General features: G+C 42.2%; 1 protein-coding gene across 1 annotated transcript; it reads right to left on the bottom strand.

Moving 5' to 3' along the window:
• Positions 1–2,183: 2,183 nt before the first annotated feature.
• LOC121571556 (carcinoembryonic antigen-related cell adhesion molecule 1) lies at positions 2,184–22,615 on the bottom strand. The gene is made up of 9 exons (XM_041883082.2): positions 22,511–22,615; positions 21,901–22,230; positions 16,969–17,253; positions 16,063–16,329; positions 12,618–12,896; positions 12,086–12,340; positions 11,778–11,898; positions 2,872–2,912; positions 2,184–2,303 (listed from the first exon to the last, which is right to left on the bottom strand). Exons 1-8 carry the CDS (start codon positions 22,557–22,559, stop codon positions 2,894–2,896), a joined length of 1,605 nt encoding a protein of 534 aa, XP_041739016.1. The 5' UTR covers positions 22,560–22,615; the 3' UTR covers positions 2,184–2,303; positions 2,872–2,893.
• Positions 22,616–24,116: the final 1,501 nt, after the last annotated feature.

Below are 24,116 nucleotides of genomic sequence, written 5' to 3'. Positions count from 1 at the left end.
GGAGAGAGGGAGCGTGGAGGGAGAGAGAGAGAGAGAGAGAGAGCGAGAGAACAGTGAAATACAGAGACTGGGGTTGGCTAGCTAGACACAGGAAGTCAAGTTCAATTTGAAAATAAACCAGACTGTAACAAAGGCAAATGGCAGTAGCAACAGAATAATAAATAAAACAAACATCAGAGGTGTGTCTATACAAAGAGAAAATGATTAATGAATATAGGCAGTTCAGTAGTTAAAGAATAATACGCCTTTTTGTAAACAACCTGAGAAAGTTTATGACATTTGAAATATTCAAATTAAGATTGAGCAAGAAACCCCAAATAGATGACAGAATGTCGAGCCTAAAAATGTTCATTACAGTTCACATTTACATCAAGTAAATCATATTTACAAAGGGAGCAGTTTATTGATGTGCCATTTTTCATTTGAGCTGGTCTATCCCTTTAATAAAAATGCTCAGATACAGTAAAAAACAGTTCAGGTAAAGTTGTTAATTTCATCTTCAAGAATTAGACCAACTAGACAAAAACGCGACAATGTCATTCATCCTCAGTGAATCAAGTTTCTTATTTAGATCTCTTTGACAACTAATGAGCCATATGACAATATAAAATGCAGTGGTTAGACCAATTTTGACCGATGTATCTATTTGGTTACTGTGTTCAAGTTCTGTTGTCTGTGTATCTGTCTTTATGTGTCTGTCTTTCTGTTTGAATAGACCAATGCTGTATAGAATTGCATGGTTTAACAGAGTAGGTCAAACCACAAGAGTAAACCCCTTCCACGGCCAAGTGGCATTAACATTACCAGGCCTACAAGAGTAACTGCCCTGTACTGTTCATGCCACGCAAAACCCCCCATCGACATTAAAGTGCGGGAGAAAACTCAACAGATAAAGAACTCAACCCATAGTACTGTGTGTTCTAATTTAACCTGTGTGTGCTGTCAAACAACTCATTGTTTGACAGCAAACTACTCATTATCACATCATCAGCTCAATGTATTCATCTGAGGTTTCAAAAACATAAATACTACTGACTAAAAACAAGGACGTAAATTCTCACAAAGCTAAGAAGCAGGTAAAAAGGGGTTGTGTTACAGTTAACATAAAATGGCACTTGTTAATTCATGGTCCTAAAAACATACTTTTTGTATTTTTTTGGTTTATACTACAAAAGCCAAAATAATACAAACAATATTCAAATTTCAACGATAGATCCATTTGAAAAGTGGAATACAGCAAATAACGAAACTCAGTAGTACAACCCTGACTCACACACATTTTCCCTCCAAAACCAAAGAATGTCTTTGCCCACAAAAATATTTATACCTTTTTTTTCTCCCCCTAACATTTGCTGCGTGTTGGATCTTGTCGTTGGTGTTTTGACATGAAGCTCTTACAAGCAGATCTTGCAGAGGTAAACAAAAAAATACAAATAAAAAGAGCTATCCTTGGGATCAAGCAGAGACCCGGCTGTGGTAACGTCAGATTTACGAACCTGTGTCCATCAGGTGTTTGAAAGTTGAAGACGATATTTGCCCATTCGCCTTGATGTTGTGATCAGTGAGGAGTGACCAAGTGACTAAGCCCTACAATCCTCTACATTCCCTGTGGGACTCCAATGTATTGCACCACTAAATCCTCCTCCAGTTTCTCAAAGCTGAAAGGATAACTCGTGACGGACAGGGCATCACCATCGCTCAAGTCTATGTGTTTCATTTCTTAAGGAATATGTGGAGAAATTGATGTAAGTGATGACATTCCTCTGTTTTGCGAAGGAGGAAGAGTCAGCATCCCAGGGAGTGTTAGAAGCTGTTTACCTTAGCCAGTGGCCTGGATGGAGAGGAGGGAAGGTGTGTGAAGGAAAATAAGTCCATACAGACAGATAGATGTTAGATGGGATAGATGTGTCCAATCCAAGCACAAGGACCCAGAGTCCCAGACACACCACCATTTTCAAAGGAGATGACCAGCTCCTCTGATGTGTGAGAGTTAGGGAGGGATGTTGTGACCCCTGTGGTTATGTGGGCTTTGTGATGAAAAGTTTGTATGGCTGGACCGACCTGGGGGAGGTTTCCACCTGATTGGTCTTCCCGACTGCAGAGATGGAGGTCCTGTGTAGCTCAGTTGGTAGAGCATGGCGTTTGCAACGCCAGGCTTGTGGGTTCGATTTCCACGGGGGCCAGTATGAAAATGTATGCACTCACTAACGGCAAGTCGCTCTGGATAAGAGCGTCTGCTAAATGACTCAAATGTAAATGGGTCTTGAGGGGAATAATTGGCTGATTATTTGGGCTGATGGCTCCTGTGGGGAAGAAGAAAGGGGTCACATGACTTATAGTTTCCCACTAAGAACACTGTAATAACAAATAACTTCTGAAGTTAAATTACTTTTTTTCATCATCCCTCATCTGAACGTTTTTCACCTTTTAGGTGAACATTGGCAATAGTTAGACTATACAGTATCTACTGGCTTTTGTTCTATTTCAACTCCCAAAATGCTAATAGCACAAATGAGGACCTTACTTCATTCAGACAAAAGACGGACACACAGATTTACTGTAGTTATGCCAGACTCGGACTTGGTGCCAGGCTTGGTACTCACTCCCTACGTATAAAGTCAACATTCTTATCTGAAAAGGCAGAGGCCTTTCAGGTCAGACTTGTGTGATAGGGAGTGGCACCATAGAATGGTAGCTATAACCTCAAACGCAATGCAATAAGAATGTCATCAACAAGGATATGTTTGTCCCAGGCTCTGGAGACAGCCTTGATAATTGCTGTTACAAAAGAGGATAATGCTAGCTTGCGTCGCCTGACAAGGGAACGCAAACAGCTTGAGGATAATATGGAATTATCAAATAGCGGCTTACCAGCTTTCCTCGGGGCACTCTTCTAGTATGGTGACTCGATCCTGAAACAGAACGTAAAGAAAATGGTGGCGATTAGTGGAATGATGACCTCACCTTGAAGGGATTTGAGGAAACAAGACGCCTCACTGTTGTGGGGATGATAACTTTGCTTTGACATCCTGAATGATTTGATTTTAGGTCATATACCCACATGACAGCAACACATATAAAGCAGGCAGCTATCATTTCAAAGGAATTGTGTCTCCTCATTTCTTTGATGGAATGCCCATAGGTATCTCTATACACTTGTACTCTGTATATGGGTTGAAAATGGCAGATTTGGACACTGATAAGCGCCTAAATTGGAACGCAGTGGCTGTACAGTAACATGCTATACACACAGTGGACAGTTTATTAGGTACACCCATCTAGTACCGGGTCGGAACCCCCTTTGCCTCCAGAACAGCCTGAATTCTTTGGGGCATGGAAACGTTGCTCAATTGGTATCAAGGGCCCTGTGTAGCTCAGTTGGTAGAGCATGGCGCTTGCAACGCCAGGGTTGTGGGTTCGATTCCCACGGGGGCCAGTATGAAAATGTATGCACTCACTAACTGTAAGTCGCTCTGGATAAGAGCGTCTGCTAAATGACTAAAATGTAAAATAAATGTAAGGGACCTAACGTGGGCCAGGAAAACATTCCCCACACCACCGCCACCAGCCTGTACCGTTGACACCAGGCAGGATGGGGCCATGGACTCATGCTGCTTACGCCAAATCCTGACTCTGCCATCAGCATGACGCAACAGGAACCGGGATTTATCGGACCAGGCAATGTTTTTCCACTCCTCAATTGTCCAATGTTGGTGATCACGTGCCCACTGGAACCGTTTTTAGCTGATAGGAGTGGAACCCGTAGTGGTCGTCTGCTGCAATAGCCTATCTGTGACAAGGATCGACAAGTTGTGCATTCCAAGATGCCGTTCTACACACTACTGTTGTACTGCACCGTTATTTTTGTTTGTGGCCCTCCTGTTAGCTTGCATGATTCAATGAGCTGTTTTCGCCCACAGGACTGCCGCTGACTGGATGGTTTTTGTTTGTCGCACCATTCTCGGTAAACCCTAGACACTATCGTGCGTGAAAAGCCCAGCAGGGCGGCCGTTTCTGAGATACTGGATCCGGTCCGCCTGGCACTGATGATCATACCACGCTCAAAGTCGCTTAGGTCACTAGTTTTGCCCATGCTAACGTTCTATCGAACAGTAAATGAATGCCTCGATGCCTGTCTGCCTGCTTTATATAGCAAGCCACGGCCACGTGACTCACTGTCTGTAGAAGCAAACCATTTTTGTGAACTGGGTGGTGTACCTAATAAACTGTGTACATGACATCAGAGCTCAAGGTCGCTTCACTGCGCAGTATTGGTTTTGACTGACAGAGGTTCTGAACTTGAGCACCACGAGCGACAAAATGTTTCCCCCATCCCTCCTGCTAATTGGGCAACTTTTTCAAATGTTTTATTGTCTGAGTGAGGGAAATGTTCTAAATAAAGAGGACTCTATGTATTTTGAAAGATGAGATGTCGAGGATTATAATAAATACCGCTTTGATGTCATACAAGCAATCCAAACACCTGTGAGTCCAAATGTGCACTTACATTTTACATTTACATTTTAGTCATTTAGCAGACGCTCTTATCCAGAGCGACATTCTTTTTTTTTTTTTTTCATACTTCACATTTCCAAATCATAAAACTCATGTAATAGACACTGAGTGTACCAAACATTAGGAACACCTTCCTGATATTGAGTTGCAACCCCGCTTTAGCCCTCAGAACAGCCTCAATTCGTCAGGGCATGGACTCTACAAGGTGTCAAATCGTTCTACAGGGATGCTGACCCATGTTGACTTCAATGCTTTCCACAGTTTTGTCAAGTTGGCTGGATGTCCTTTGGGTGGTGGACCACTCTTAATACAGATGGGAAACTGTTGAGCGTGAAAAACCCAGCAGCGTTGCAGTTCTTGACACAAACCGGTGTGCCTGGCACCTACTACCATACCCCGTTCAAAGGCACTTAAATATTTTGTCTTGCCCATTCACCCGGCCCGCCACAAGGAGTCGCTAGAGCACGATGAGCCAAGTAAAGCCCCCCCGGCCAAACCCTTCTCTAACCCGGATGACGCTGGACCAATTGTACGCTGCCCTATGGGACTCCTGGTCACGGATGGTTGTGACACAGCCTGGGATCGAATCCAGGTCTGTAGTGACGCCTCAGGCACTGCGATTCAGTGCCTTAGACCGCTGCCCGCTCGGGAGGCCTTTCTTAATGTTTTCTATACTCAGTGTACATCGTCAACGTTCATGATCACAATGCTTAATGTACAGTTACGAGATGACATGGCGTCATACCCTGGGTTGTTCTGAACAGAATGGGCCTATGTTTGTCGTATTTTGAAGAAATTTGGCGGGGAACACGCATCTGAATGCACTCGTGGCTCTATTCTATGCCTACCAAAATTACGAACTGCTTCTCTGAATTTTCTTGTGAAAGCCTAACACTGTAAAATTGTATTTTGTAACTTAGCTAGCCATGTTGGCAATAGAACACGCTTTCAAATGATGCCCACCTTTCACATCTCCTCCCGTTGCTCCCCTCTGGCGCTCTGATTCGCCGGTTACTGAGCCACCGGTCTGAGCCATCTCGGCAACACCGGAATGGAAACCCAACGCACCCTAATCACCTCCAGCGCACCTGCACCTCATCATCACCGCCCTGGACTGTTCTGGATGATGTTGTGTGTGATCGTTTACTCTATCTTTGTTAATTCTCTTTCTAATTGTTTAGTAAACCTTGACCTTGTTTATTCCTGCGTCTGCATCCTGCCTCTTCGTATACTCAGTACTCGTCACACCACCTGACCAGATTGTGATTTATAATGGACTGTTTTTGGAATGTGTAAACAACAACAGTAATTGTGTGATGGCGGGGATGCAGGGCTGTGTTCCAAACAAAACAACTACAAGTCTGTTTACTCTTGTTCCTCAACAGCACAGCTAGGAGTGTTCAAAATAGCACCTTATACTGCCTTACCAAGCAAAAGAGCAGTAACTGCACATTTGGTCAACAATGAGTTATTGACATTTGTTATACATTAAATACATGCTTTATCTCGTGGACAAATATCATATCCTGCCTCCGCTGTGTTATGGAGAAAATGGGGGTCATGTTTACAGTAACTGCCATCACTCACATCAGTTACTGCCTTTTACCTTGTTTCACTGAGCTTTGGGCTGCAGTGTCAATGGTTGACCTTGATATTATGTATTGTTCTTTGCTGATACAAGTATCAAACTATATGACACTGACAGCCACAACATAAATACAAATAATTATATTAACACAAGTTTGTGTAAAATAACAATCGTAATGGAAACATATTCCAGTGGGTGTACCAAGCAAGAAGGGAGTAATTGCAGTCTAGGGTCAAAGGTCATGTCAGGGTACAATATTAATAAAAAATTACCTCATAGTAAGACAACAGATAACCACATCTCCAATGATCTGCCAACAATTAATTTGGCTGGACAATAAAACAACTTTGAAGTCATTCTTCTCAGTTTCACTCTATGAGCAGTTACTGCTCTTTTGATTGGTAGGGCAGTATCGTTGAAGACTTCTTTGAGTCATAAAAGTGCATTGAAATTACTTAGGAACTGTGCACACTTTGGAGAGGTGTGTGGCCACTTGGAGACACCAGTTAGACCTTTCACTCAAACAATTTTCATTTTTTGTCTTATGTTGCACCTACACCAAATTTTTCCCAATAATATTCTTATCATGTTACTGAATGTATCCAGAGTATTTTTGGATTTCGTTAACAACAAATGTGGTGAAAAGTACAGTTAATGTAAAACGCACATAAAATCAACAGTGTAATGTTTGGATTCAATCTTGTGTCAGATTAACTGTCTTGTCCTCACCTTTAGTTGAATAATTTTCCCATACTCTCCAAACTATTTCATTTTAATTGCTACCATGGTTATGCTTTTCATATTCCTTCTGTAAGAAACATTTCTATTTCACTCTATCCATATAGGCCAATTCCCACGAGTGTGAAGGGTTAATGAACAGATCCTAATGCCCTGACGAACACGAGCAGTGTTGGTAGATACTGTAACCTTTTTAATGCTGGGATCTCATCTCAGAAAGCATCTGAACATTTAACCTTGTTTTGAGCCATTGATAAGAACAGTAGACAACACAGGAAGAGGATGACTCAATAACTACAATATCAACTACGAGTACTTGGCAGTTTTCACTTTGATCCTGCAGGTGTGCCCGTGTACAAGTACTATGGCTGAATTACGGCATGTCTTCACAAAATATGAATATGTCCGTGAGGAATGGCCCTCAGGAGAAACCGTATGGAAGAAACTGTCCTCGCTTACCTGCCACTATGACATAAAGAGGGAACCAAGTGGAAGAGGGGAATGTAGAGTATGAATGTTAGAAAGAGTGACAGACAGCAAAAGACAGATGAGGCGAGAAGAAGAGGGAGATGGACTGAAAGAGAGAGAGAGAGAGACCTGTGCAGACACGACGGTGACATTCCAACCATACTCTCAACTCAGCCTATCCCCAGTGACTACCCTGGGAAGGAGGAATTTCCCATTGACGACGATGAAGAGGAGCATAGCTTTCCCTTATCTAATCATTGTTCCACTGACTCCATCTATGTCCACCTCTCTAGTCCATCAGAAATGAGGAGAGGGGCTTAAGTTCAGCTGGAAGGGTCCGTTCCACTGCTCGAGGGCACCAGGCCCCGACAGCTTGTTATCTTAAAGGGGATTCAGAGAGGAGCGAAAAGAGGCGGACCCCACTGTTGAGATGGAATCTTCCGCTCCTGAGTGTGAGGCTAGAGAGTGTTGGAATGTGGGCCGACTGTTTTCAAAATACTGAAACCCACAGCGTTGATCCAGGCTGACAAGGCCGGGCAGAATGAATAGAGAGAGCCAGGATAAACACACACACATCTTTGGAAGTGGTTTATCTGTGACCTATAACACGTATCTACTGTATACATGTTGTCATGGTATTGCTCTAGCCAATATCAACAGAATCATATCTTAGTTGCTTAAATCAGTCTTGGATACTTTGAAAAAGTGTCCAGTAACGTATATGAGAACATAGTTAAGCAAATTGAAAAACCTGAGACAGACATCTATATCCTCTACCGGTAGAAAAAACTCTGCTCACTATAAAGACAGTGACCTTTACCAGAAACCTACACTATTGGCACCTGTAATCGCTAATCCTCATTTTACATAGGGGCCTACTGTGCACCCACTTGCCAGTCACAAATCACACTAATCAGGAAACAGTATCTGTGTTTGGGTCTTTGCACCCGCCAGTTCCTCTCCCAATTAAACAAGTGTGCAGCTGTGTGTGAACCCAGTTGTGCACACAAGGTGGTCTAAACCTAACCAACCAGGTATCTGCTTTCAACAACATACTGCATTCCCCTTGTTCACTGGCTGTCAACATGGCAAACTTTTTTTATCTCTTGCTTTTTTATCTTTTGCTTTGTGTCAGCTTGTTAGTTCTCCGGTAGGAAGTCTGCACTTTTGGTGAAACAGAGCAAGAGGATAAAAATGCTTGCTATGCTGGTTGGTTATCTGGAGGCTTATCTTCCTGTCTGGATGAAGGCGGTTGGGCTCACATTTGCATCAGAAATCCATGTAGCTTTATTTCCCTTTCCTTGTTTTTAACCTTTACATACACCTCTATTCTTTCTTTTCTACTGCCACAAACACAAGCTGATGTACTTAATGCTACTAATGAAACAACAACTATTTCAAGGAATGTATTTGCAGGCACGCTCTGGAAATCTGCAAGGTAAATGTGAAAAATTAAGTGAGCAATATAATAGTTCAACTTCACTTATATACAGTGGGGGAAAAAAGTATTTAGTCAGCCACCAATTGAGCAAGTTCTCCCACTTAAAAGATGAGAGAGGCCTGTAATTTTCATCATAGGTACTTGTCAACTATGACAGACAAATTGAGATTTTTTTTCTCCAGAAAATCACATTGTAGGATTTTTAATGAATTTATTTGCAAATTATGGTGGAAAATAAGTATTTGGTCACCTACAAACAAGCAAGATTTCTGGCTCTCACAGACCTGTAACTTCTTCTTAAAGAGGCTCCTCTGTCCTCCACTCGTTACCTGTATTAATGGCACCTGTTTGAACTTGTTATCAGTATAAAAGACACCTGTTCACAACTTCAAACAGTCACACTCCAAACTCCACTATGGCCAAGACCAAAGAGCTGTCAAAGGACACCAGAAACAAAATTGTAGACCTGCACCAGGCTGGGAAGACTGAATCTGCAATAGGTAAGCAGCTTGGTTTGAAGAAATCAACTGTGGGAGCAATTATTAGGAAATGGAAAACATACAAGACCACTGATAATCTCCCTCGATCTGGGGCTCCACGCAAGATCTCACCCCGTGGGGTCAAAATGATCACAAGAACGGTGAGCAAAAATCCCAGAACCACACAGGGGGACCTAGTGAATGACCTGCAGAGAGCTGGGACCAAAGTAACAAAGCCTACCATCAGTAACACACTACGCCGCCAGGGACTCAAATCCTGCAGTGCCAGACGTGTCCCCCTGCTTAAGCCAGTACATGTCCAGGCCCGTCTGAAGATTGCTAGAGTGCTTGGAGGACAAAGAATGCTGAGTTGCATCCAAAGAACACTATACCTACTGTGAAGCATGGGGGTGGAAACATCATGCTTTGGGGCTGTTTTTCTGCAAAGGGACCAGGACGACTGATCCGTGTAAAGGAAAGAATGAATGGGGCCATGTATCGTGAGATTTTGAGTGAAAACCTCCTTCCATCAGCAAGGGCATTGAAGATGAAACGTGGCTGGGTCTTTCAACATGACAATGATCCCAAACACACCGCCCGGGCAACGAAGGAGTGGCTTCGTAAGAAGCATTTCAAGGTCCTGGAGTGGCCTAGCCAGTCTCCAGATCTCAACCCCATAGAAAAGTCTGTGTTGCCCAGCTTACAGAAAACGTTTGACCTGTGTCATTGCCAACAAAGGGTATATAACAAAGTATTGAGTAACTTTTGTTATTGACCAAATACTTATTTTCCACCATAATTTGCAAATAAATTCATAAAAAATCCTACAATGTGATTTTCTGGATTTTTTTCCCTCATTTTGTCTGTCATAGTTGACGTGTACCTATGATGAAAATTACAGGCCTCTCTCATCTTTTTAAGTGGGAGAACTTGCACAATTGGTGGCTGACTAAATACTTTTTTCCCCCACTGTTTTTCCTGTTTTTCCACTGACAACCTTACAAAAATTGCCTGCCATTGATCCAAACCTGACATTTTTTGTCAATGGAGACAAACATTTTCCTGTCTAAGACATCCAGGAGTGCGAACGCCGTCAAGGAACAATATCCTCAAACATCCATTTCAAGGTTGGCAGATGATGACAATGAGGAGCAGGGAGACAAACTCTGAGCCTTGGAGCGGTGGTGGTAGACCATGCTCTCCAGGTAAGCTTGACCTCCAGTGACCTCTGTCACGTCAGGTTACTTTTTTGTCTGCTCTGTAGTGCTGAGCGATTAACTGAAATGTTGGTTATTTTTCGGTTTTTAAACAACTAATTGACCAATATCGGTTCAATTATTTAAATTCCATCTCCTTCTATTTTTTTCTGTGAGCTCAATGCGCACATTGTGTAGTTTCTCAAGAGATCAATCAGATCAAGCCGAACTGTGCGATGTAGTAAGGAATTGTAGTTTCCAACAGGACAAAATTCTACATAGTTTAGGGCAGCAAACGTGGTAATTAACTACAATGGCCATAATCCATTGCGACGTATCTGTACCTGAAAATACATGATCTAAGTGATTGATAGTTTGTATTCAGCAGTCATAAAAGTATGCCTTATTTACTTTGAAGATCTACTAAAATAGGGATTTTGTCAGACAGCATAGGCAGTAGCTCTATAGAGATGAGATGATGACTTGGAATGAAATAATAAAGTCATCAAAAAAACAAATGTAATATACACAACAACTGAAATATTTTATTAAAGTAAAGTAATGTGATGGTTAATAAGTGATAAGCAGTAATGGGCAGTCACTACCATCATGGGACTTTTATTAATTGTTTTATTCTGTGTTGTTACAGCATTCAACTCACATAATGCATAGTGCATTTAATGTTTAAAAACATAATCGAAAACAGTGATTATTTTTTAATAATTGAACCGAAACCGAACAAAAAGCACGAATCGCTCAGCACTACTGCTCTGCCTGACAACACTCTTATTAGGGGGGAATGAAAACATGACCGTGTACTACAACAAGCTGGAGTTCCAATGAGAAAAAGGGTTTTGATGCAAAATCATGAGCAAGGAAACCTGTGGTATATTTCTCCCTTTCTGGTTTGTTCAGAACTTCCATGACTCAAAAGGGGTGTTTTTTATTGATTTCGATTGCCAAATGCTGGAATGTACGAGGCATGTCAGCCAGTGTCTGCTTTAACTGAACTGTGTTCTTTGCTCTATGTCCAATACAATCAGTACATTTATCTGTGTTGATGCACATGAAAAGCTACAAAGAGTTTGCTGAAACAGGGCTTTGGAAGTGCAGAGAGTTTGGATGCTATGAATTGAGTAAAGACACTGTACTTGGTAACAACCGGGCGTACAAGTTCTAGGATGCCAAAGAATGAGAGAAATGAAGCGAGGACTGGAGATTCACAGGAAGGGCATTTAGAGACGATGACATATCGTGTATCATTACACACACCCGCTGTGTCTGCAAATGGAACCATACTGGCTTCCATAGAATTGCATAAGTGGATCAAAAGTAAAACCAAGAAAACTCACGGTGTTTTTTTCTTTCTCATGTATCTGACTACTACGATGATGAGCACTAGGGCGATAAGCACGCCGATGACGATCCCAGCGATCTGCCCACCTGTCAGACCATCATCCGGTGTTCCCTCCTCTGCGGAAGCACAAGAACAATCAATAATTTATCATCAGAACATCTCAAAGTACTGCAACAGCTTCATATGAGATTGACGTGGACAGTTTTTATAAGTAGAAGATCCCTACAACAGTTAGGGTGAGAAGACATCCTATGAACCATGGTGCCAAATGGTAGAATACTCGTATAGCCTCCACAAGCAAACCTTTGACGAACAGCTTGTGGGCAACGGCAGTGCTCAGCCCGGTGACGGTGTTGCTGGCTTCACAGGTGTAAATTCCATTGTCCTTGTACACAGCGGCTTCAATTATGTACTCGGCTGTCGTCACACCGGTCAGCGTCCCATTGAATTTCCAGATGTAGGTGGCAGCAGGGAGAGAGACTGCGGCACACTTCAGCGTGACAGGTTCTTTCACCTTTACGACACTTTCCCCCTTCACAGACACAGTCTCAGGACCAACTGTGACATGGAAAGGAGAATTTTAGCTTTTCCTTTCTTTAAGCTTTATACCTGTAATTCACCTGGATTTGGCCATTCTGACCTAAATAATACTACACAGTAGCATACAGGCAGTTTATCATGGATTTGGGTAAAATACAAAGCTTTTCTTTTTGGATACTGTAACATTATGAACAAAGTAAACAGTAGAATATAACGTTAACTTGTTCAACCTTGATGGGTCAGGGTTGCGATTGGTGCTAATGGTCAGTGAAGAGGTCAGGAGGCCTATACTCACAGTTGACCACTATCTTGAGGCTGGCAGAGTCTGTGTTCACAGCATTCGTCAGCTTGCATTGGTACTCCCCACTGTCTTCCTTCTGCACTGGCTTTATCGTGACCGAGCTCTTGTCTGCCGAGACCATGACCCTGTTGCTAGGAGACAGTGCCACACCATTCTTCAGCCACACTCGGGTGTCGGCAGTGCCGGCGGTTGCCTGGCAGCTCAGGTTGGCCGTGCTGTTACCTGCGACAAGCGTTCCATTGGGGCCTGTGATCTTAGTGCCGGATATGGCCTCTACAAACACAGAGGACAAATGGAGTTAGGGTTTACACAGATCCAGATGATAACACTCTGAAAGGCAGCTTGTTTCACTTACAACTACCAGATTTCAGAGTACTATAACCACAAAATATTTAGAACATAAACACCATATGAAGCTTAATTAACTATTCATTCGATTTCAGTTGGATGGATTGGACGATGCCTACTAAATTAGAAGACATTGTACTTTCATTATACCTTAATGACATTACATCTAACCACTGGTCACACACTGGTTGAATCAACGTTGTTTCCACGTAATTTCAATGAAATTACGTTGAACCAACGTGGAATAGACGTTGAATTGACGTCTGTGCCCAGTGGATAGCTACAGTGGGGAAAAAAAGTATTTAGTCAGCCACCAATTGTGCAAGTTCTCCCACATAAAAAGATGAGAGAGGCCTGTAATTTTCATCATAGGTACACGTCAACTATGACAGACAAATTGAGGAGAAAAAATCCAGAAAATCACATTGTAGGATTTTTAATGAATTTATTTGCAAATTATGGTGGAAAATAAGTATTTGGTCACCTACAAACAAGCAAGATTTCTGGCTCTCACAGACCTGTAACTTCTTCTTTAAGAGGCTCCTCTGTCCTCCACTCGTTACCTGTATTAATGGCACCTGTTTGAACTTGTTATCAGTATAAAAGACACCTGTCCACAACCTCAAACAGTCACACTCCAAACTCCACTATGGCCAAGACCAAAGAGCTGTCAAAGGACACCAGAAACAAAATTGTAGACCTGCACCAGGCTGGGAAGACTGAATCTGCAATAGGTAAGCAGCTTGGTTTGAAGAAATCAACTGTGGGAGCAATTATTAGGAAATGGAAGACATACAAGACCACTGATAATCTCCCTCGATCTGGGGCTCCACGCAAGATCTCACCCTGTGGGGTCAAAATGATCACAAGAACGGTGAGCAAAAATCCCAGAACCACACGGGGGGACCTAGTGAATGACCTGCAGAGAGCTGGGACCAAAGTAACAAAGCCTACCATCAGTAACACACTACGCCGCCAGGGACTCAAATCCTGCAGTGCCAGACGTGTCCCCCTGCTTAAGCCAGTACATGTCCAGGCCCGTCTGAAGTTTACTAGAGTGCATTTGGATGATCCAGAAGAGGATTGGGAGAATGTCATATGGTCAGATGAAACCAAAATAGAACTTTTGGGTAAAAACTCAACTCGTCTTGTTTGGAGGACAAAGAATGCTGAGTTGCATCCAAAGAACACCATACCTACTGTGAAGCATGGGGGTGGAAACATCATGCTTTGGGGCTGTTTTTCTGCAAAGGGACCAGGACGACTGATCCGTGTAAAGGAAAGAATGAATGGGGCCATGTATCGTGAGATTTTGAGTGAAAACCTCCTTCCATCAGCAAGGGCATTGAAGATGAAACGTGGCTGGGTCTTTCAGCATGACAATGATAAAAAAAAAAAAAATTCTCATTTTGTCTGTCATAGTTGACGTGTACCTATGATGAAAATTACAGGCCTCTCTCATCTTTTTAAGTGGGAGAACTTGCACAATTGGTGGCTGACTAAATACTTTTTTCCCCCACTGTACTACATCACTGTCCAGCTTATATCAGGCCATGTTTCCGTAAAATGTGACATCAAATAAAAAGTTATTATTTTACAATGAGTCTTTGAATGCGCCGATGTACCAAAAACTTGTCAACCAAGCAAAACCAAATTACCTACATTAATAGAAAATGCAATTAACATGCTCACTGTCATGCTAGACCACTTTTAAGCAGGACTAAGGCCAAGCTTGCCTTTTTGTTTTGGACAACATGTGAAACCACTGTCTTGTTAATCTTGATATCTCCTTTCCAGACTAATGAGTGTTGGAAAACGAATGCCAAGATAATATATTTTAAACACAAAGTGAATGGCCCTCAATGGCGACTCACAACTGCCTAACCAATACTTTGGCCAATTATTGTCGTGTCAGGCTTGATGGCAAACATTTTCGGGGGCATATTCCTATTTCCTCAGCTTTAGTCAGTCATTAAAAGTAAAATGTGTAACTCTATGATTCATGATGGAATAATTGGACTTAAATTCAATACTGTTTACCAAGTACAGGGGAACATTCATAGAATAACTGAAAGGACTGCTAAATGGGCAACAATCACCACCCCATCCCCCAGCTCTCTTCTATAAAACAACACCCGACTCAAGGACTCCTGGCATTTTGAAAGACCATCCCCCAACTAAGCAGGTTTTAGTCACTCACAAAATGGTAGACTGTCTGTCTCCCGTTGTAAACAGTTTCAGTACACACAAGGGCCATGCACTCTTTGTACTGTATGGCATGCAGCACATATTTCACAAGCTTTAAAAACCTATGAGTGAACATACAAAGTTGCCATGATACGAGGTCACTGGGCTTGAAACTTGTACTGCATGCTTCAAAATCATATGAAATCCATTCAGTGTTCGGTGTTATGCCTTCGGGGCGCCAAGCCAGGAAACAGGTTTCAATCTGTCTGTTCATGGTATCACCTTAATAAGGATGATGCAATCTCTTTGAGACAGGGCTGTAGGTCTAACGGCAAATTCTTTATCTTACAGATAAAGAAACTGTGTTAAAACTGTTCTGTAGCTCAGCTGGTAGAGCACGGCGCTTGTAACGCCAAGATAGTGGGTTCGATCCCCGGGACCACCCATACACACAAAAAAAATTTATGCACGCATGACTGTAAGTCGCTTTGGATAAAAGCGTCTGCTAAATGGCATATTATTATTATAATATTATATTATAAAAGTGTTTAATTGGCTGTAACAAACCTTTTCCAGGCAATATTCACCATTACATGTAGAAAGGGTAATAACTTGCAATTAGTACAACAGTTCAACAAGAACACGTCAGTCTATACGTCCCAAAAAATTTAATGAGTGTAACATCTAAAAAACATGTTACTTCAAGAACCTCTAGAATCCTGTAGCTTAATTGAATGCAACAACCAGTTTCACTATTTTGCTTTCCATTAGAGCACTATTTGCCTCTAGGTCTCTCTACCAGTATACTGTACATGACTCCCTTTTGTATTCACTAAAGCACCCTTCCTATCCATGTATAAAACCTTGATTTCTCATTGGCTCTTGTGGTTCCTCTCCTACTCACCTACTACAGTGAACTTGGATGTGGTGGATTCCAGGTATCGCAAGGTTTTGGCGTTGCTGGCCATGCAGGAGTAGTTTCCACTCTGTGCCTCGACAACGTTGGCCAGTACCAGCTTGGGGCCAATCACATTGAGCGGGACTCCATTGTGGATCCACTGAAGCACAGCCGCAGGGCTAGACTGGGCTGAGCAGGTCAATGTAATGTTGGAACCCTGCTTTTGGACCTCAGCGGTGGGGGTGACTGTCATGGCGATGTTTTCTGGCCCATCTGCAAATATATTGGAAAATAGTTAGGTTCAGCTGTTTTTAATGTAGGCCTAAGGCTGCAAACCAAAATGTAGCAGTTCATTGAAATCTTAACGAAAACAAGCCTCGAGAGGTCTATCCCCTCCCAGGTGTTCTATTCAGAGGGGCTATGACGAAATGTGGATCTTATCTGAACTGCATTTTCCTGTTGCCTGCATTGTACCAGCCTGAGCTGGATGGCTGCAGCCGCTCACTGTTACAATATAGAAAATGGCTGGCATGACTTATTCTAAAGCCAGCACACAAAATAATTGATCTACTGCTCAATATCATATCTAAGTGTTGATCAAACTGAAGCTAGGAATGTTGGTGTGATTTCAGCATAACCATCAGACCACAGGCATGGCATAAACAGAAGAGGAGTTTGGGTGTAGAAACCCCTACAGGGAGTGTCCCATGTCACACAAAGCCTCCTAAGACTCTAAACTAAACTCTACCTGAACCTTTCAGATAGCCTGGCAGAGACGTGAGTGGAATCAATGGATAAGAATATTAGCCTGGTCCCAGATCTGTTTGTGCTGTCTTTCTAACAATGACCATAGGAGTAGGCGAGACATCACAAACAGATGTCAGACCAGGCTATAAGAACATATGTACTTACAGGTGACAGTGAGGTTGAAGGGGGCACTGTTGTCGCTCTCTAGTTTGTTGAAGGCCGTGCAGTAGATGGGTCCGACCAGATCCTTCCTGAACACTCCAGCCACGGTCAGCACTGTGGAGTTTGCACTCAAGGTCACATGCTTCCCGTCGGCGACCAGCGGGGCGGTGCCGTTGAGCCACTTGTACATGAGGAAGGAGCCTTTGGCCGAACAGGTCAAGACCACAGTGCTGTTGAACTCGACCGCTTCGTTCAGGTTGGACGTGATGGTCACGACGGAGACCGGTTCTGAAGAGGGGAGGGCGGAGGTAGAGGAGGGTGAATGGGTGGATGAGGTGAAAGCATTAAACTCCTGAATAGTAAACAACAGGTTGTCAGCAAAGACTTTCTGAATATGTTGTGAACCGGACAAGTGCTCATTCAATGGCTGTGATGTTATAGACTAAACTGCAGTTTAACAGACCAAAAATACACAGGGGTCATTCTAATCTGACCTGATAAAATGGTATATGACCTTTTAGTGGTTTTACACTTTGCCATAACCTGAAAGACATTTTTCCCTAGTTACCTAGTTCTGACTCATCCTTCAAGCTTTGAATATGTGGCGCAGCACGTGAACGGGGGCGGATGACGGACGTTACTACTTTACAGGAGAGGCATTTCAAAGTAAAAAACAAACATTTTTGCATCAAAATGCTTATTTTTACATTTTTATGCCTTATTGAAACATGTGAAGTTTCATGTGCCATAATAACAAACCAGTGTGCGAAGTGTAACTACTAATAAAAATGTTAAATCACAAGCACAGAAAAAGATAGGAACCTTCCTACTAGCCATGATTGGTTGAAATAATGGAGGAGCTGGACATGCAAACGGATGAGTTCTGATTGGTCTGCCATGTCACAGGCTGCAACAAAACCAACGCGTGTCCAACTATGGAGCAAAACAGATGGGGCTGGCTTAGATTGTTGACAACATGTAAACTATATTTAGTTTACAAATGTTTATTGAAAACATAATTACATTTGCACAATGAACACTTGGTGTCTCTCATATACATTGTTTCAGTTGTTGGTTAGCTAGGTAGCACATTTTTTCCATATTAGGATTGACATGAAATCAGTAAAGAAAAACTCTAAACAACACATGGTATCAAGAACAAGATAAAACTATCTGAAATGAGCCACCTACGATTCCCCACATGGCAGCTTCTTGTCATTGTTGCTAGCTATCTGACCGTTCAGAATCACAACTTCATTTTTGTGACGTTGTCAGCCAACCGTCTGTAGACGGACACCTGTCCCCTATGTGAATCCTTAATGCTGCAATATGTAACTTTTTGGGCGACCTGACCAAATTCACATAGAAATGTGAGTTATAGATTTGTCATCCTCATTGAAAGCAAGTCTATGAAGCAGTAGATCTGTTCTATGTGCGCTATTTCTATCTTCCCGTTAAGTTTAGTTTTTGCATCTTTTATATTCAGTTTTGTACACCAGCTTCAAACAGCTGAAAATGAAATATTTTTGGTTATGGAAAACATATTTTGCAGCAATTTAGATAGTACAATGATTCTCTACGTTATACATGCTTGTTTTGTCACATAAACTGAAATTAGGCAAACTATTAGAATTTGAGCAACCAGGAAATAGTGCAGCTTTAAAGAGATTGGTGGGGCTAAGGCTTAAGAGGGTGTGAACAATGCTGAATGGGCGTAAACAAAGAACAGCTCTCTAACAACTGTGAAAAACTTTGAAAGGCTTTACCTCAAAACTGGGTATACAAGATTATCAACTTTTAAAGCAGCATAGCTTTCCCATAGATTTCTCCAACTGTAGTTTATGGTACAGTGAGGGAAAAAAGTATTTGATCCCCTGCTGATTTTGTACGTTTGCCCACTGACAAAGAAATGATCAGTCTATAATTTTAATGGTAGGTTTATTTGAACAGTGAGAGACAGAATAACAACAAAAAAATCCAGAAAAACGCATGTCAAAAATGTTATAAATTGATGTGCATTTTAATGAGTTTAGAGGGAAATAAGTATTTGACCCCCTCTCAATAAGAAAGATTTCTGGTTGAGAGATTGTAGAAAGATTTTCTTTCTACAATCTTGTCCCTGACATCCTTGGAGAGCTCTGTGGTCTTGGCCATGGTGGAGAGTTTGGAATCTGATTGATTGATTGCTTCTGTGGACAGGTGTCTTTTATACAGTTAACGAGCTGAGATTAGGAGCACACTCTTAAAGGGAGTGCTCCTAATCTCAGCTTGTTACCTGTATAAAAGACACCTGTCCACAGAAGCAATCAATCAATGGATTCCAAACTCTCCACCATGGCCAAGACAAAGAGCTCTCCAAGGATGTCAGGGACTAGATTGTAGACCTACACAAGGCTGGAATGGGCTACAAGACCATCGCCAAGCAGCTTGGTGAGAAGGTGACAACAGTTGGTGTGATTATTCGCAAATGGAAGAAACACAAAATAACTGTCAATCTCCCCTCGGCCTGGGGCTCCATGCAAGATCTCACCTCGTGGAGTTGCAATGATCATGAGAACGGTGAGGAATCAGCCCAGAACTACACGGGAGGATCTTGTCAATGATCTCAAGGCAGCTGGGACCATAGTCACCAAGAAAACAATTGGTAACACACTACGCCGTGAAGGACTGAAATCCTGCAGCGCCCGCAAGGTCCCCCTGCTCAAGAAAGCACATATACAGGCCCGTCTGAAGTTTGCCAATGAACATCTGAATGATTCAGAGGAGAACTGGGTGAAAGTGTTGTGGTCAGATGAGACCAAAATGGAGCTCTTTGGCATCAACTCAACTCGCCGTGTTTGGAGGAGGAGGAATGCTGCCTATGACCCCAAGAACACCATCCCCACCGTCAAACATGGAGGTGTAAACATTATGCTTTGGGGGTGTTTTTCTGCTAAGGGGACAGGACAACTTCACCGCATCAAAGGGACGATGGACGGGGCCGTGTACCGTCAAATCTTGGGTGAGAACCTCCTTCCCTCAGCCAGGGCATTGAAAATGGGTCGTGGATGGGTATTCCAGCATGACAATGACCCAAAACACACGGCCAAGGCAACAAAGGAGTGGCTCAAGAAGAAGCACATTAAGGTCCTGGAGTGGCCTAGCCAGTCTCCAGACCTTAATCCCATAGAAAATCTGTGGAGGGAGCTGAAGGTTCGAGTTGCCAAACGTCAGCCTCGAAACCTTAATGACTTGGAGAAGATCTGCAAAGAGGAGTGGGACAAAATCCCGCCTGAGATGTGTGCAAACCTGGTGGCCAACTACAAGAAACATCTGACCTCTGTGATTGCCAACAAGGGTTTTGCCACCAAGTACTAAGTCATGTTTTGCAGAGGGGTCAAATACTTATTTCCCTCATTAAAATGCAAATCAATTTATAACATTTTTGACATCCGTTTTTCTGGATTTTTTTGTTGTTATTCGGTCTCTCACTGTTCAAATAAACCTACCATTAACATTATAGACTGATCATGTCTTTGTCAGTGGGCAAACGTACAAAATCAGCAGGGGATCAAATACTTTTTTCCCTCACTGTATACCATTACGAAGCTCTGTATTTTTAAGCAATGTAAAAAGAAAGCAAATTACTTAAAGCGGCAATCAATAACAAAGCATTCCCCCAGCCCTGTTTTGGTAAAAAGCTGAGGGATGGGGCTGGAGAAATGTAACCACTCTCAAATTCATAGACAGAGCTATGGATGCAAGGGCTATAATTTTAACAACGTTTTGTGCGTATATAGTGTTTGACATTTACTTTGTTTACAAACATTGTAGTACAACAAGCTTATATTTTCGATTCTGATGGGGAACAACAGTTAAACTAAGTTGTATTCTTCAAGAATCAATGGTACATATCATTAATATATGAGTCCAAAAAATGTACTGATTGCCCATTTAATTTGACATAGCCCACAAAGAGAAATTGCGTCACATAGTATATGTGTCTAGCTGAGATATGGCAAAACTCATTTGTGATCCTGGCATGGATAAGCATCAATCCAGGAAATGCCTTGTGACACCACGCACCCACGCACCCACGCACCCACGCACCCACACACTGCTAAAGATAGGCCTAGCTCTGTAGCAGTTAGCCTAGCGGTTAAGAGTGTTGGGCCAATAACTGAAAGGTTGCTGATTCGAATCCCCGAGCTCACTAGGGTGAAAAATCTGTTGATGTGCCCTTGAGCAAAGCACTTAACTCGAATTGCTCCTGTAAGTCGCTCTGGATAAGAGCGTTTGCTAAATGACTAAAATGTAAATTATAAACTGGGCGGTTCGAGCCCTGAGTGCTGATTGGCTGACAGCCATGGTATGTCAGACCCTATACAATGGGTATGACAAAACATTTATTTTTACTACTCTAATCACATTGGTAACCAGTTAATAATAGTAATAAGGCACCTCGGGGGTTTGTTGTATATGGCCAATATCCCACGGCTAAGGGCTGTGTCCAGGCATTCTGCATTGAGTCGTGCATAAGAACAGTCCTTAGCCGTGGTATATTGGCCATATAGCACACCCCCTCTGGCCTTATTGCTTAAATGTAGCATGCTGGTGACATCACTCTATCCCATATTGCTAGCTGGAGCGTGGTAGTAGGTTAGAAGGTTCCTTTTCCAAGCTATAGGGCCACGCCCTAAAGATGGATATAAGACCCTGAGCCTATAATCTTTGTTAGGCAATTATACATCAAAAGGTATTTGTGCAGAGGGGCATACCTATCATCCAGGTAGGGCCTACTTGGGAATTAATAGAATAGACGAAAACAGTTGGTTGTAAATAACAATAAAGTTGATTTTGGCAAACATATGCCAAAATGTGTAGGGTACTTCGGGTCATTTACGCATTCAATTAACGTTTTACGCATACGTGCAATCAACGACTTTCTGTACTCACCTAGAACTCTGAGCGACGTTGTACCTGTGCGCTGTACTGCAGCACTAGTGACCAAAGTCACTGCATAGTCCCCGCTATCTTTTGCAGTCAATGGTCCCAGCTTCAATACGCCAGTGGATGAATTCAGTGAGACTCTTCCTGCGTAACCAACGCCAAATGTTTCTCCTTTGGGCGCATAAGTGACAACAGGTACAAGTCCGTTGAAATTCCAAGATACTGTGATAAAGTCGCCCACATCTGTGGGGATGATAATGGTTTCGAACGTGATGTTCTTTCCCTGTACTCCCTCCAAGGGGCCCGGTGGCAGTGCGCTCTGCCCCTTGCAGCAACCTGAGAGAAACCGGTTTGAATGCAGGTGTTCACTTCAATATACAAGTGTGTGATAGACATCAAGACAGAAGCAAGCTATATGCAATGGACTAGCGAACAGCTATAAATAATGTTTGTTATGGTAGCCTATTATTGGCCTGAAAAGGGCATTCTACTAGTACAACGTCAATGCACCTCCAGATGCAGCTACAAAAACAAACCCAGCCAACACATCTCAAACTATTTTGTATTCACTATTAAATGTAGACCTAACAATAATGAATATATTCATTAATCTTACCAACAGCTGACAGCAAAATGACAAGCGACCTCAAATTAAACAAATCCATTCCAGATATCTGGAACCCTTCTTGCGACAGAGAATAATGCGGGCTACCTGTCGCTTTAACGAACTGAATGAGTACACTCACTCCCTTAAGGGTACACACCCAGTAAAGGTGTCAACATCAGAAAACCCGCCTTTTTGAATGGATTTATACCCATTGACATACCACACTCTATTTTGACATACTACCAACTATTAGTACCACTGAGAATGAACAAATTGACTAAAGGATCGTGTCTAGTTATTTCAAATAGCCAAACAATGTATGACAAGTCATCATATCCGCTCATAGAGGCTACTATTGCTGTACGTTTAGCAATTCAACCATTAAGAAACTCTAAATACAATGTATTGCTCGAAAAGTAGGAATTACTATAGCTTTCCAATTTCTAAGACAAATTTATAGGAAAAAAAATGCATGCATTATTTCAAAAGATATTCACCCCAAACCCTAAAAAACTTTGTAGGCTAGTCTACTGTAATTGTTTTAGGTAAAGGTTGATTTGCCATCTGCCTTGACAGGGCTGACACCCAGTAGAATACGCTAGACAAGGTTTCAGCTTGATAGTTCAGTTGTACAGTGGGCAACATGTTTGGGTCTTTGATAGTCGCTTTAGGCAGACGGGTTGCCTCCCACATTAACCATGTTTCTAGGTCTGGAATTTCCGAGACTAGGTCTTGGAGGCATAATATCAGACAGAAATAAAGAAAAAGTCTGGAAAATAAAGTATCTATTCTACTTTACACGGTACATCGTTGAGGTCTCTCATGGCCTGTATAGATGTGCCAGTACAGTGCACTACATCCTATGTAACAGATCACCAACACCACAGCTAGAGACAGCAGGAACTGGAATCTTTCAGATTCATATGAGTTGCGTTACACTAACCTAACAATTGGTGAAACGTCTTATAACCTGTGACTTAAAGGGGCAATCTGCAGTTGCTACATCCATGTTTGGACAAAATTAATTGTATGTACCCATGTATTCTTGAAGAATATAACTTATAAATGCCTCATGAGCTTATCTAAACTGTCGTACCACATCAGAACCCAAAATACAAGCTTGTTTCACTCCAATGTTTGTAAACAAAGTAAGTGTTCACAAACACTGTATAGCCTCAAGACATGGTTAAAACTATACTTTTGATATCATGGATGGTCAGTCCTTGCATCCGTAGCCTGTCTATGAATTTGAGAGTGGTCACATTTCTCCAGCCCCATCCCTCAGCTTTTTCCTGAAACAGTATGCTTTGTTATTGTTTTAACTGTCGGTTGCCCCTTTAACGAGTCAGGTGAATAAAGAACACGTTTACATATAGAGTGCATTTCCCTGTTTGCCTCTAGGCCTTGACTATACTGACACCTTGTGGCAGAGGTTAGCATAACATACTCTAGTGTGGAGTGGATGTATTACACTGTTAGCTGATCCTGTGTCAGATTAGTATTGACCTCATACTGTGCGAGATTGTGGCTGTGGTAAGAGAAGTTGAAGGTTGACAAAGGGATGTTGGACAGTGAAAATCTATCAAATCTTTCTATCCCAAATAAAAATATTTTT

This window comes from Coregonus clupeaformis, chromosome 8 (genome assembly GCF_020615455.1).
Source record: "Coregonus clupeaformis isolate EN_2021a chromosome 8, ASM2061545v1, whole genome shotgun sequence".
Taxonomy (NCBI): domain Eukaryota; kingdom Metazoa; phylum Chordata; class Actinopteri; order Salmoniformes; family Salmonidae; genus Coregonus; species Coregonus clupeaformis.
The sequence above is the reverse complement of the archived record's forward strand: the minus strand, read 5'-3'. Positions and strand labels throughout refer to the sequence as shown.